Source organism: Narcine bancroftii, chromosome 3 (assembly GCF_036971445.1).
Source record: "Narcine bancroftii isolate sNarBan1 chromosome 3, sNarBan1.hap1, whole genome shotgun sequence".
Classification (NCBI taxonomy): domain Eukaryota; kingdom Metazoa; phylum Chordata; class Chondrichthyes; order Torpediniformes; family Narcinidae; genus Narcine; species Narcine bancroftii.
This window is the reverse complement of record NC_091471.1, coordinates 298925666-298938134: the sequence shown is the minus strand read 5'-3', so window position 1 is coordinate 298938134 and position 12469 is coordinate 298925666. Positions and strand designations below refer to the sequence as shown.

Below are 12469 nucleotides of genomic sequence, written 5' to 3'. Positions count from 1 at the left end.
GGGAAAGTCAGCTAATTGCTTTGAAGGTGATTGCATCTTAATTATTTCGGATTTAATGTGCATTAAATTAATTGAATTTATAACTTGTTCCTCTTTCAAGAATTCTCACCATTGATTATGATTTGACTTGTTGGAGCAGATGCAGTTTTAGGTGTCGAAGCGCTCGTACTGCCTGCAGCTGTGATTTCTGCTGCACTTGTGGTCAGTACAGGGGTTGCCTCTGTACTTGTGGATGCTTCAGGCGTTTCTGCAGTTGTGAATGTGTTGAAGATAGGAGTGTTTTTGCAGCAATGGCATTGATCTTTCAATGCAATCTCATGTTGGAAGACAATTAGTTCATCAAAATATATTTTGAACGATGCTGTGTCACTTCATGAACAATGGCTACTGGAAGATTATTCTTTTGGGAAAATCTGGAGTGATTTTGGTGGGAAAATCAGCTACTTTAATTGCTTGTGATGCGATTACATCTTAATTATTTCAGTTTTTTTATGATTTAAATTTTATTCTTTAAAAAATTTCCCCAAACTCTTGAGTCAGTGTAAAAGTTTATGTAAATCATAGTCATGTAACAAAACATAACCTTATCCATAAAATTGAAACAAACATGGCAGCAAAAAAAATCAATATATTAACCATATGTTTCTCTTTAGCCCTCTAATAACAGAAAAAAGCCCGCCGTTCATTAATATGCTTCACCACAACATCAACCACCACCAGCAGTGACATGTTGGGGGGGGGGCACAGTGCAAAGCTCAAAATTTACTTAGCTGGGGGGGAAGGGTGCTCGCTAGTGATGCCAGAGGGTGAGGATGGGTTTGATGGCGAGCAATAGACGTGACCATATGGGGTGGCACAGCACCTCACTTTGGGGGCAATTCCCACAGATGTCCCCCTGACATCGAACCCACCCCCCCCCCAGAAACCTAGATCTTTGCCCCATCTTTGGATAGAGATGCCCAATTCATCAAACTGTTTGAAAGACGTGCGTTCAAACGCTGCCACTTCGACCATTTCTGAGGCCCACTCCTGAATTGATGATCCCCCAAAAAAATCTTCCAACCTCGAAGTATGATTTGTCTGCCTACCATATACTTGTCTGAATCCAGTTTTGAGATTATTTATCCCCAAATAACCCAAGTGTGCAAAATAGAATTTTAAGATCTGAAACTTCACCAAAATACTTGCGTATCATTATCCAAAATACTTGAATTCTGGGGCAAGCCCTCAGCACATGTACTAAGTCCCCTTTATCTGCTTCACAACATGAGCATTCAGGGGTCTTTTTTAACCCCAATCTTGCTGGTCCAATAAAAATTGTGCAAAATCTTAAACTGAATTAGACACACTCTCAGGTCTCTTGACAGTACTTTGTTATTTTTACAAGTTTTTTCCATCTCAAAAACCACACTCAGGTCTATTTTCCAACCTCTTTTAAGATGCAACAGAAGTTTATCACCTGAGATTTGTGTTAAGGCTGAATAATAAAATGAGGCCTTGTGACTTTCCATATGCAGCCAAACAGAACCTGAATTTATGTCTGTTCCTCTTTAGTAGACTTACCCGTACTTGCAGTTGGTGTCGATGTTGAAGCTGATGTAATTTCTGTTGTTATTGCACTTGAACTGCCTAAAGTTGACGATCCTGCCGCTGATGTGGTCTCTGTAGATGTTGTGGTGGCCACAAACGTTGCCTCTGTACTTGGTGTTCCAGTTGTTTCTGGGAGTGTGAAAGGGACATGTTACAGAAGTTTAAAGTCATGAGTGCTTTTTGACATACAATAATATCATGTTTATACGTTTTGTAATCTTCTTAGTTTGAAGAATAACCAATATTTCATGGGACTTTATTTTTCTTTTCAATTCCTTTGCGATATCATCTCGAAATTCAGTAAATTCCTTGCTTGATGATAATATCCAAATAATTTCAGATTTATTGGAGAAAGATATGCTACATTTATCTCTTTTCCTCTTGGACTAACCGGTGCTTGCAGTTGTTGTCGATGTAACCTCAGGTGTTAATGAAGTTGAACTGCCTGCAGTTGACGTATGCGCTGTCGTTGAGATCACTTCAGTTGTTGAGGGGGCCACAGTCATCTCCTCTGTACTTGATGTGGTTCCAGATGTTTCTGGAAGTGTGAAAGTGAATTGTAAAAGAAAGTTCAAAGATTGAGATTCCTTTTGCACAAATGACATTGACATGATAATACATCTATAATTGTTCTGCGCATGAGCAATCAACAATATTTTACGCTACTTTATGCTTTTTTCAAGACTGTTGTGATATTGTCTGAAAAATCATGAAAATGCTTGTTTGATGATAACTTCCACATTATTTCACATTTATCAGACAAACAGAACCTGAATTTATGTCTGTTCCTCTTTAGTAGACTTACCCGTACTTGCAGTTGGTGTCGATGTTGAAGCTGATGTAATTTCTGTTGTAATTGCACTTGAACTGCCTAAAGTTGACGATCCTGCCGCTGATGTGGTCTCTGTAGATGTTGTGGTGGCCACAGTCGTTGCCTCTGTACTTGTTGTCCCAGTTGTTTCTGGAAGTGTGAAAGGGACATGTTACAGAAGTTTAAAGTCATGAGTGCTTTTTGACATACGATAATATAATTTTTATACATTTTGTAATCTTCTGAGTTTGAAGAATGGCCAATATTTCCTGGTACTTTATTTTTCTTTTCAATTCCTGTGCGATATTATCTGGAAATTCAGTAAATTCCTTGCTTGATGATAACATCCACATAATTTCAGATTTATTTGAGAAAGATAGGCTATCTGTTTTCCTCTTTGAAGAAGACTAACCAGTGCTTGCTGTTGTTGTCGATGTAACTTCAGTTGTTAATGAACTTGAACTGCCTGCAGTTGACGTTTGTGCCGATGTTGAGATCACTTCAGTTGTTGAGGGGGCCACAGTCATCTCCTCTGTACTTGATGTGGTTCCAGATGTTTCTGGAAGTGTGAAAGTGAATTGTAAAAGAAAGTTCAATGATTGAGATTCCTTTTGCACAAATGACATTGACATGATAAGACGTCTCGAACATTTCTGCTCATGAGCAATCAACAATATTACACGCTACTTTACGCTTTTTCAAGACTGTTGTGATATTGTCTGGAAAATCATGAAAATGCTTGTTTGATGATAACATTCACATTATTTCACATTTATCAGACAAACAGAACCTGAATTTATGTCTGTTCCTCTTTAGTAGACTTACCCGTACTTGCAATTGGTGTCGATGTTGAAGCTGATGTAATTTCTGTTGTTATTGAACTTGAACTGCCTACAGTTGACGAGCCTGCCGCTGATGTGGTCTCTGTAGATGTTGTGGTGGCCACAAACGTTGCCTCTGTACTTGGTGTTCCAGTTGTTTCTGGAAGTGTGAAAGGGACATGTCACAGGAGATTAAAGTCATGAGTGCTTTTTGACATACAATAATATCATTTTTATACATTTTGTAATTTTCTGACTTTGAAGAATGGCCAATATTTTCTGGTACTTTATTTTTCTTTTCAATTCCTGTGCGATATTATTTAGAAATTCAGTAAATTCCTTACTTGATGATAACATCCAAATAATTTCAGATATATTGGCGAAAAATATGCTACATTTATGTCCTTTCCATTTTGAAGAAGACTAACCGGTGATTGCAGTTGTTGTCGATGTAACTTCAGGTGTTAATGAAGTTGAACTGCCTGCAGTTGACGTTTGTGCCATAGCTGAGATCACTTCAGTGGTTGAGGGGGCAACAGTCATCACCTCTGCACTTGATGTGGTTCCAGATGTTTCTGGAAGTGTGAAAATAAATTATTTAAGAAAGTTCAAAGACTGGGAGTCCTTTTCCACAAATAAATAGACATGAAAAGACATTTGGAACATTTCTGCGCATGAGCAATGAACAATAATTCACGCTACTTTACGCTTTTTTCATGACTGTTGTGATATTGTCTGGAAAATCATGAAAATGCTTGTTTGATGATAACATCCACATTATTTCACATTTATCAGACAAAGAGAACCTGAATTTATGTCTGTTCCTCTTTAGTAGACGTACCCGTACTTGCAGTTGGTGTCGATGTTGAAGCTGATGTAATTTCAGTTGTTATTGCACTTGAACTGCCTAAAGTTGACGATCCTGCCGCTGATGTCGTCTCTGTAGATGCTGTGGTGGCCACAGTCGTTGCCTCTGTACTTGTTGTCCCAGTTGTTTCTGGAAGTGTGAAAGGGACATGTTACAGAAGTTTAACGCCATGAGTGCTTTTGAAATACAATAATATCATTTTTATACATTTTGTAATCTTCAGAGTTTGAAGAATGACCAATCTTTCCTGGTACTTCATTTTTCTTTTCATTTCCTGTGCGATATTATCTGGAAATTCAGTATATTCCTTGCTTGATGATAATATCCAAATAATTTCAGATATATTGGCGAAATATATGCTACATTTATGTCTTTTCCTCTTTGTAGAACACTAACCAGTGCTTGCAGTTGTTGTCGATGTATCTTCAGGTGTTAATGAAGTTGAACTGCCTGCAGTTGACGTTTGCGCTGTAGTTGAGATCACTTCAGTTGTTGAGGGGGCCACAGTCATCTCCTCTGTACTTGATGTGGTTCCAGATGTTTCTGTCAGTGTGAAAGTGAATTGTTTAAGAAAGTTCAAAGACTGGGAGTCCTTTTCCACAAATAAATTGACATGATAAGACGTCTCTAACATTTCTGCGCATGAGTAATCAACAATATTACACGCTACTTTATGCTTTTTTCAAGACTGTTGTGATATTGTCTGAAAAATCATGAAAATGCTTGTTTGATGATAACTTCCACATTATTTCACATTTATCAGACAAACAGAACCTGAATTTATGTCTGTTCCTCTTTAGTAGACTTACCCGTACTTGCAGTTGGTGTCGATGTTGAAGCTGATGTAATTTCTGTTGTAATTGCACTTGAACTGCCTAAAGTTGACGATCCTGCCGCTGATGTGGTCTCTGTAGATGTTGTGGTGGCCACAGTCGTTGCCTCTGTACTTGTTGTCCCAGTTGTTTCTGGAAGTGTGAAAGGGACATGTTACAGAAGTTTAAAGTCATGAGTGCTTTTTGACATACGATAATATAATTTTTATACATTTTGTAATCTTCTGAGTTTGAAGAATGGCCAATATTTCCTGGTACTTTATTTTTCTTTTCAATTCCTGTGCGATATTATCTGGAAATTCAGTAAATTCCTTGCTTGATGATAACATCCACATAATTTCAGATTTATTTGAGAAAGATAGGCTATCTGTTTTCCTCTTTGAAGAAGACTAACCAGTGCTTGCTGTTGTTGTCGATGTAACTTCAGTTGTTAATGAACTTGAACTGCCTGCAGTTGACGTTTGTGCCGATGTTGAGATCACTTCAGTTGTTGAGGGGGCCACAGTCATCTCCTCTGTACTTGATGTGGTTCCAGATGTTTCTGGAAGTGTGAAAGTGAATTGTAAAAGAAAGTTCAATGATTGAGATTCCTTTTGCACAAATGACATTGACATGATAAGACGTCTCGAACATTTCTGCTCATGAGCAATCAACAATATTACACGCTACTTTACGCTTTTTCAAGACTGTTGTGATATTGTCTGGAAAATCATGAAAATGCTTGTTTGATGATATCATTCACATTATTTCACATTTATCAGACAAACAGAACCTGAATTTATGTCTGTTCCTCTTTAGTAGACTTACCCGTACTTGCAATTGGTGTCGATGTTGAAGCTGATGTAATTTCTGTTGTTATTGAACTTGAACTGCCTACAGTTGACGAGCCTGCCGCTGATGTGGTCTCTGTAGATGTTGTGGTGGCCACAAACGTTGCCTCTGTACTTGGTGTTCCAGTTGTTTCTGGAAGTGTGAAAGGGACATGTCACAGGAGATTAAAGTCATGAGTGCTTTTTGACATACAATAATATCATTTTTATACATTTTGTAATTTTCTGACTTTGAAGAATGGCCAATATTTTCTGGTACTTTATTTTTCTTTTCAATTCCTGTGCGATATTATTTAGAAATTCAGTAAATTCCTTACTTGATGATAACATCCAAATAATTTCAGATATATTGGCGAAAAATATGCTACATTTATGTCCTTTCCATTTTGAAGAAGACTAACCGGTGATTGCAGTTGTTGTCGATGTAACTTCAGGTGTTAATGAAGTTGAACTGCCTGCAGTTGACGTTTGTGCCATAGCTGAGATCACTTCAGTGGTTGAGGGGGCAACAGTCATCACCTCTGCACTTGATGTGGTTCCAGATGTTTCTGGAAGTGTGAAAATAAATTATTTAAGAAAGTTCAAAGACTGGGAGTCCTTTTCCACAAATAAATAGACATGAAAAGACATTTGGAACATTTCTGCGCATGAGCAATGAACAATAATTCACGCTACTTTACGCTTTTTTCATGACTGTTGTGATATTGTCTGGAAAATCATGAAAATGCTTGTTTGATGATAACATCCACATTATTTCACATTTATCAGACAAAGAGAACCTGAATTTATGTCTGTTCCTCTTTAGTAGACGTACCCGTACTTGCAGTTGGTGTCGATGTTGAAGCTGATGTAATTTCAGTTGTTATTGCACTTGAACTGCCTAAAGTTGACGATCCTGCCGCTGATGTGGTCTCTGTAGATGCTGTGGTGGCCACAGTCGTTGCCTCTGTACTTGTTGTCCCAGTTGTTTCTGGAAGTGTGAAAGGGACATGTTACAGAAGTTTAACGCCATGAGTGCTTTTGAAATACAATAATATCATTTTTATACATTTTGTAATCTTCAGAGTTTGAAGAATGACCAATCTTTCCTGGTACTTCATTTTTCTTTTCATTTCCTGTGCGATATTATCTGGAAATTCAGTATATTCCTTGCTTGATGATAATATCCAAATAATTTCAGATATATAGGCGAAATATATGCTACATTTATGTCTTTTCCTCTTTGTAGAAGACTAACCAGTGCTTGCAGTTGTTGTCGATGTATCTTCAGGTGTTAATGAAGTTGAACTGCCTGCAGTTGACGTTTGCGCTGTAGTTGAGATCACTTCAGTTGTTGAGGGGGCCACAGTCATCTCCTCTGTACTTGATGTGGTTCCAGATGTTTCTGTCAGTGTGAAAGTGAATTGTTTAAGAAAGTTCAAAGACTGGGAGTCCTTTTCCACAAATAAATTGACATGATAAGACGTCTCTAACATTTCTGCGCATGAGTAATCAACAATATTACACGCTACTTTACGCTTTTTTCAAGACTGTTGTGATATTGTCTGGAAAATCATGAAAATGCTTGTTTGATGATAACATCCACATTATTTCACATTTATCAGACAAACTGAACCTGAATTTATGTCTGTTCCTCTTTAGTAGACGTACCCGTACTTGCAGTTGGTGTCGATGTTGAAGCTGATGTAATTTCTGTTGTTATTGCACTTGAACTGCCTAAAGTTGACGATCCTGCCGCTGATGTGGTCTCTGTAGATGTTGTGGTGGCCACAGTCGTTGCCTCTGTACTTGTTGTCCCAGTTGTTTCTGGAAGTGTGAAAGGGACATGTTACAGAAGTTTAACGCCATGAGTACTTTTGAAATACTATAATATCATGTTTATACGTTTTGTAATCTTCTGAGTTTGAAGAATGAACAATATTTCCTGGTACTTCATTTTTCCTTTCATTTCCTGTGCGATATTATCTGGAAATTCATTAAATTCCTTCCTTGATGATAATATCCAAATAATTTCAGATATATTGGCGAAAAAAACGCTACATTTATGTCTTTTCCTCTTTAAAGAAGACTAACCGGTGCTTGCAGTTGTTGTCGATGTAACTTCAGTTGTTAATGAAGTTGAACTGCCTGCAGTTGACGTTTGTGCTGTAGTTGAGATCACTTCAGTTGTTGAGGGGGCCACAGTCATCTCATCTGAACTTGATGTGGTTCCAGATGTTTCTGTCAGTGTGAAAGTGAATTGTTTAAGAAAGTTCAAAGACTGGGAGTCCTTTTCCACAAATAAATTGACATGATAAGATGTCTCTAACATTTCTGCTCAGGAGCAATCAACAATATTACACGCTACTTTACGCTTTTTTCAAGACTGTTGTGATATTCTCTGGAAAATCATGAAAATGCTTGTTTGATGATAACATCCACATTATTTCACATTTATCAGACAAACAGAACCTGAATTTATGTCTGTTCCTCTTTAGTAGACGTACCCGTACTTGCAGTTGGTGTCGATGTTGAAGCTGATGTAATTTCTGTTGTTATTGCACTTGAACTGCCTAAAGTTGACGATCCTGCCGCTGATGTGGTCTCTGTAGATGTTGTGGTGGCCACAGTCGTTGCCTCTGTACTTGTTGTCCCAGTTGTTTCTGGAAGTGTGAAAGGGACATGTTACAGAAGTTTAAAGTCATGAGTGCTTTTTGACATACGATAATATCATTTTTATACATTTTGTAATCTTCAGAGTTTGAAGAATGACCAATATTTCCTGGTACTTTATTTTTCTTTTCAATTCCTGTGCGATATTATCTGGAAATTCAGTAAATTCCTTGCTTGATGATAACATCCACATAATTTCAGATTTATTTGAGAAAGATAGGCTATCTGTTTTCCTCTTTGAAGAAGACTAACCAGTGCGTGCTGTTGTTGTCGATGTAACTTCAGTTGTTAATGAACTTGAACTGCCTGCAGTTGACGTTTGTGCCATTGTTGAGATCACTTCAGTTGTTGAGGGGGCCACAGTCATCTCCTCTGTACTTGATGTGGTTCCAGATGTTTCTGGAAGTGTGAAAGTAAATTGTTTAAGAAAGTTCAAAGACTGAGAGTCCTTTTCCACAAATAAATTGACACGAAAAGACATTTGGAACATTTCTGCGCATGAGCAATGAACGATATTTCACGCTACTTTACGCTTTTTTCATGACTGTTGTGATATTGTCTGGAAAATCATGAAAATGCTTGTTTGATGATAACATCCACATTATTTCACATTTATCAGACAAACAGAACCTGAATTTATGTCTGTCCCCTTTAGTAGACTTACCCGTACTTGCAGTTGGTGTCGATGTTGAAGCTGATGTAATTTCTGTTGTTATTGCACTTGAACTGCCTAAAGTTGACGATCCTGCCGCTGATGTGGTCTCTGTAGATGTTGTGGTGGCCACAGTCGTTGCCTCTGTACTTGTTGTCCCAGTTGTTTCTGGAAGTGTGAAAGGGACATGTTACAGAAGTTTAACGCCATGACTGTTTTGAAATACAATAATATCATGTTTATACGTTTTGTAATCTTCTGAGTTTCAAGAATGACCAATATTTCCTGGTACTTCATTTTTCTTTTCATTTCCTGTGCGATATTATCTGGAAATTCAGTATATTCCTTGCTTGATGATAATATCCAAATAATTTCAGGTTTATTGGTGAAAGATATGCTACATTTATCTCGTTTCCTCTTAAAAGAAGACTAACCGGTGATTGCAGATGTTGTCGATGTAACCTCAGGTGTTAATGAAGTTGAACTGCCTGCAGTTGACGTTTGCGCTGTAGTTGAGATCACTTCAGTTGTTGAGGGGGCCACAGTCATCTCCTCTGTACTTGATGTGGTTCCAGATGTTTCTGGAAGTGTGAAAGTAAACTTTTTAAGAAAGTTCAAAGACTGGGAGTCCTTTTCCATAAATAAATTGACACGAAAAGACATTTGGAACATTTCTGCGCATGAGCAATCAACAATATTACACGCCACTTTATGCTTTTTTCAAGACTGTTGTGATATTTTCTGGAAAATCATGAAAATGCTTGTTTGATGATAACATCCACATTATTTCACATTTATCAGACAAACAGAACCTGAATTTATGTCTGTTCCTCTTTAGTAGACGTACCCGTACTTGCAGTTGGTGTCGATGTTGAAGCTGATGTAATTTCTGTTGTTATTGCACTTGAACTGCCTAAAGTTGATGATCCTGCCGCTGATGTGGTCTCTGTAGATGTTGTGGTGGCCACAGTCGTTGCCTCTGTACTTGTTGTCCCAGTTGTTTCTGTAAGTTTGCAAGGGACATGTTACAGAATTTTAAAGTCATGAGTGCTTTTTGACAGACAATAATATCATTTTTATACATTTTGTAATCTTCTGAGTTTGAAGAATGACCAATATTTCGTGGTACTTTATTTTTCTTTTCAATTCCTGTGCATTATTATCTGGAAATTCATTAAATTCCTTCCTTGATGATAATATCCAAATAATTTCAGAAATATCGGCGAAATATACGCTACATTTATGCTTTTCCTCTTTGAAGAAGACTAACCAGTGCTTGCAGTTGTTGTCGATGTAACTTCAGTTGTTAATGAAGTTGAACTGCCTGCAGTTGACGTTTGCGCTGTAGTTGAGATCACTTCAGTTGTTGAGGGGGCCACAGTCATCTCCTCTGTACTTGATGTGGTTCCAGATGTTTCTGTCAGTGTGAAAGTGAATTGTTTAAGAAAGTTCAAAGACTGAGAGTCCTTTTCCACAAATAAATTGACATGATAAGACGTCTCGAACATTTCTGCGCATGAGCAATGAACGATATTTCACGCTACTTTACGCTTTTTTCATGACTGTTGTGATATTGTCTGGAAAATCATGAAAATGCTTGTTTGATGATAACATCCACATTATTTCACATTTATCAGACAAACAGAACCTGAATTTATGTCTGTCCTCTTTAGTAGACGTACCCGTACTTGCAGTTGGTGTCGATGTTGAAGCTGATGTAATTTCTGTTGTTATTGCACTTGAACTGCCTAAAGTTGACGATCCTGCCGCTGATGTGGTCTCTGTAGATGTTGTGGTGGCCACAGTCGTTGCCTCTGTACTTGTTGTCCCAGTTGTTTCTGGAAGTGTGAAAGAGACATGTTACAGAAGTTTAACACCATGAGTGCTTTTGAAATACAATAATATCATGTTTATACTTTTTGAAATCTTCTGAGTTTGAAGAATGACCAATTTTTCCCTGTACTTCATTTTTCTTTTCATTTCTGTGCGATATTATCTGGAAATTCAGTATATTCCTTGCTTGATAATAATATCCAAATAATTTCAGATTTATTGGCGAAAGATATGCTACATTTATCTCGTTTCCTCTTAAAAGAAGACTAACCGGTGATTGCAGTTGTTGTCGATGTAACCTCAGGTGTCAATGAAGTTGAACTGCCTGCAGTTGACGTTTGCGCTGTAGTTGAGATCACTTCAGTTGTTGAGGGGGCCACAGTCATCTCCTCTGTACTTGATGTGGTTCCAGATGTTTCTGGAAGTGTGAAAGTAAATTTTTTAAGAAAGTTGAAAGACTGGGAGTCCTTTTCCACAAATAAATTGACATGATAAGACGTCTCTATCATTTCTGCGCATGATCAATCAACAATATTACACGCCACTTTATGCTTTTTTCAAGACTGTTGTGATATTGTCTGGAAAATAATAAAATGCTTGATTGATGATAACATTCACATTATTTCACATTTATCAGACAAACAGAACCTGAATTTATGTCTGTTCCTCTTTAGTAGACTTACCCGTACTTGCAGTTGGTGTCGATGTTGAAGCTGATGTAATTTCTGTTGTTATTGCACTTGAACTGCCTAAAGTTGACGATCCTGCCGCTGATGTGGTCTCTGTAGATGTTGTGGTGGCCACAGTTGTTGCCTCTGTACTTGTTGTCCCAGTTGTTTCTGGAAGTGTGAAAGGGACATGTTACAGAAGTTTAAAGTCATGAGTGCTTTTTGACATACGATAATATCATTTTTATACATTTTGTAATCTTCAGAGTTTGAAGAATGACCAATATTTCCTGGTACTTTATTTTTCTTTTCAATTCCTGTGCTATATTATCTGGAAATACAGTAAATTCCTTTTTTGATGATAACATCCACATAATTTCAGATTTATTTGAGAAAGATAGGCTATCTGTTTTCCTCTTTGAAGAAGACTAACCAGTGCTTGCTGTTGTTGTCGATGTAACTTCAGTTGTTAATGAACTTGAACTGCCTGCATTTGATGTTTGTGCCGATGTTGAGATCACTTCAGTTGTTGAGGGGTCCACAGTCATCCCCTCTGTACTTGATGTGGTACCAGATGTTTCTGTCAGTGTGAAAGTGAATTGTTTAAGAAAGTTGAAAGACTGGGAGTCCTTTTCCACAAATAAATTGACATGATAAGACGTCTCTAACATTTCTGCGCATGAGTAATCAGCAATATTACACGCTACTTTACGCTTTTTTCATGACTGTTGTGATATTGTCTGGAAAATCATGAAAATGCTTGTTTGATGATAACATCCACATTATTTCACATTTATCAGACAAACAGAACCTGAATTTATGTCTGTCCTCTTTATTAGACTTACCCGTACTTGCAGCTGGTGTCGATGTTGAAGCTGATGTAATTTCTGTTGTTATTGCACTTGAACTGC

The 12469-nt window shown here is 37.6% G+C and overlaps 2 protein-coding genes and 1 long non-coding RNA gene across 3 annotated transcripts in view; all 3 read right to left on the bottom strand.

The window, feature by feature from the left end:
- Nucleotides 1-1195, bottom strand: part of LOC138756851 (mucin-16-like) — a 69261-nt gene extending 68066 nt beyond the window's left edge. Inside the window, exon 1 of the mRNA XM_069923243.1 lies at nucleotides 1177-1195. Within this exon, the coding sequence (XP_069779344.1) occupies nucleotides 1177-1195 (19 nt within the window). The remainder of the gene's footprint in view (nucleotides 1-1176) is intronic.
- Nucleotides 1196-2257: 1062 nt separating this feature from the next.
- LOC138756850 (mucin-22-like) lies at nucleotides 2258-11399 on the bottom strand. Its single transcript, XM_069923242.1, has 23 exons — nucleotides 11162-11399; nucleotides 10740-10895; nucleotides 10328-10474; nucleotides 9905-10060; nucleotides 9492-9638; nucleotides 9070-9225; nucleotides 8658-8804; nucleotides 8240-8395; nucleotides 7827-7973; nucleotides 7404-7559; nucleotides 6991-7137; nucleotides 6568-6723; nucleotides 6155-6301; nucleotides 5731-5886; nucleotides 5318-5464; nucleotides 4900-5055; nucleotides 4487-4633; nucleotides 4064-4219; nucleotides 3651-3797; nucleotides 3227-3382; nucleotides 2814-2960; nucleotides 2396-2551; nucleotides 2258-2289 (listed from the first exon to the last, which is right to left on the bottom strand). The coding sequence occupies exons 1-23, from the start codon at nucleotides 11397-11399 to the stop codon at nucleotides 2258-2260; spliced, it is 3456 nt and encodes a 1151-aa protein (XP_069779343.1).
- A 247-nt stretch (nucleotides 11400-11646) lies between these two features.
- LOC138756525 (uncharacterized) lies at nucleotides 11647-12466 on the bottom strand. Its single transcript, XR_011353129.1, has 3 exons — nucleotides 12404-12466; nucleotides 11992-12138; nucleotides 11647-11729 (listed from the first exon to the last, which is right to left on the bottom strand). It is a non-coding gene; the product is annotated as an uncharacterized lncRNA (long non-coding RNA).
- Between the last annotated feature and the right edge of the window lie 3 nt (nucleotides 12467-12469).

Coding starts and splice junctions, on each gene's coding strand:
- LOC138756850 (XM_069923242.1), bottom strand. CDS start 11,399: ATGATAGAGACGTCTTATCATGTCAATTTATTTGTGGAAAAGGACTCC. Junction 10,475..10,739: donor GACACCAACTGCAAGTACGG/GTACGTCTACTA, acceptor TCACACTGACAG/AAACATCTGGAACCACATCA. Junction 6,302..6,567: donor GACACCAACTGCAAGTACGG/GTACGTCTACTA, acceptor TCACACTTCCAG/AAACATCTGGAACCACATCA.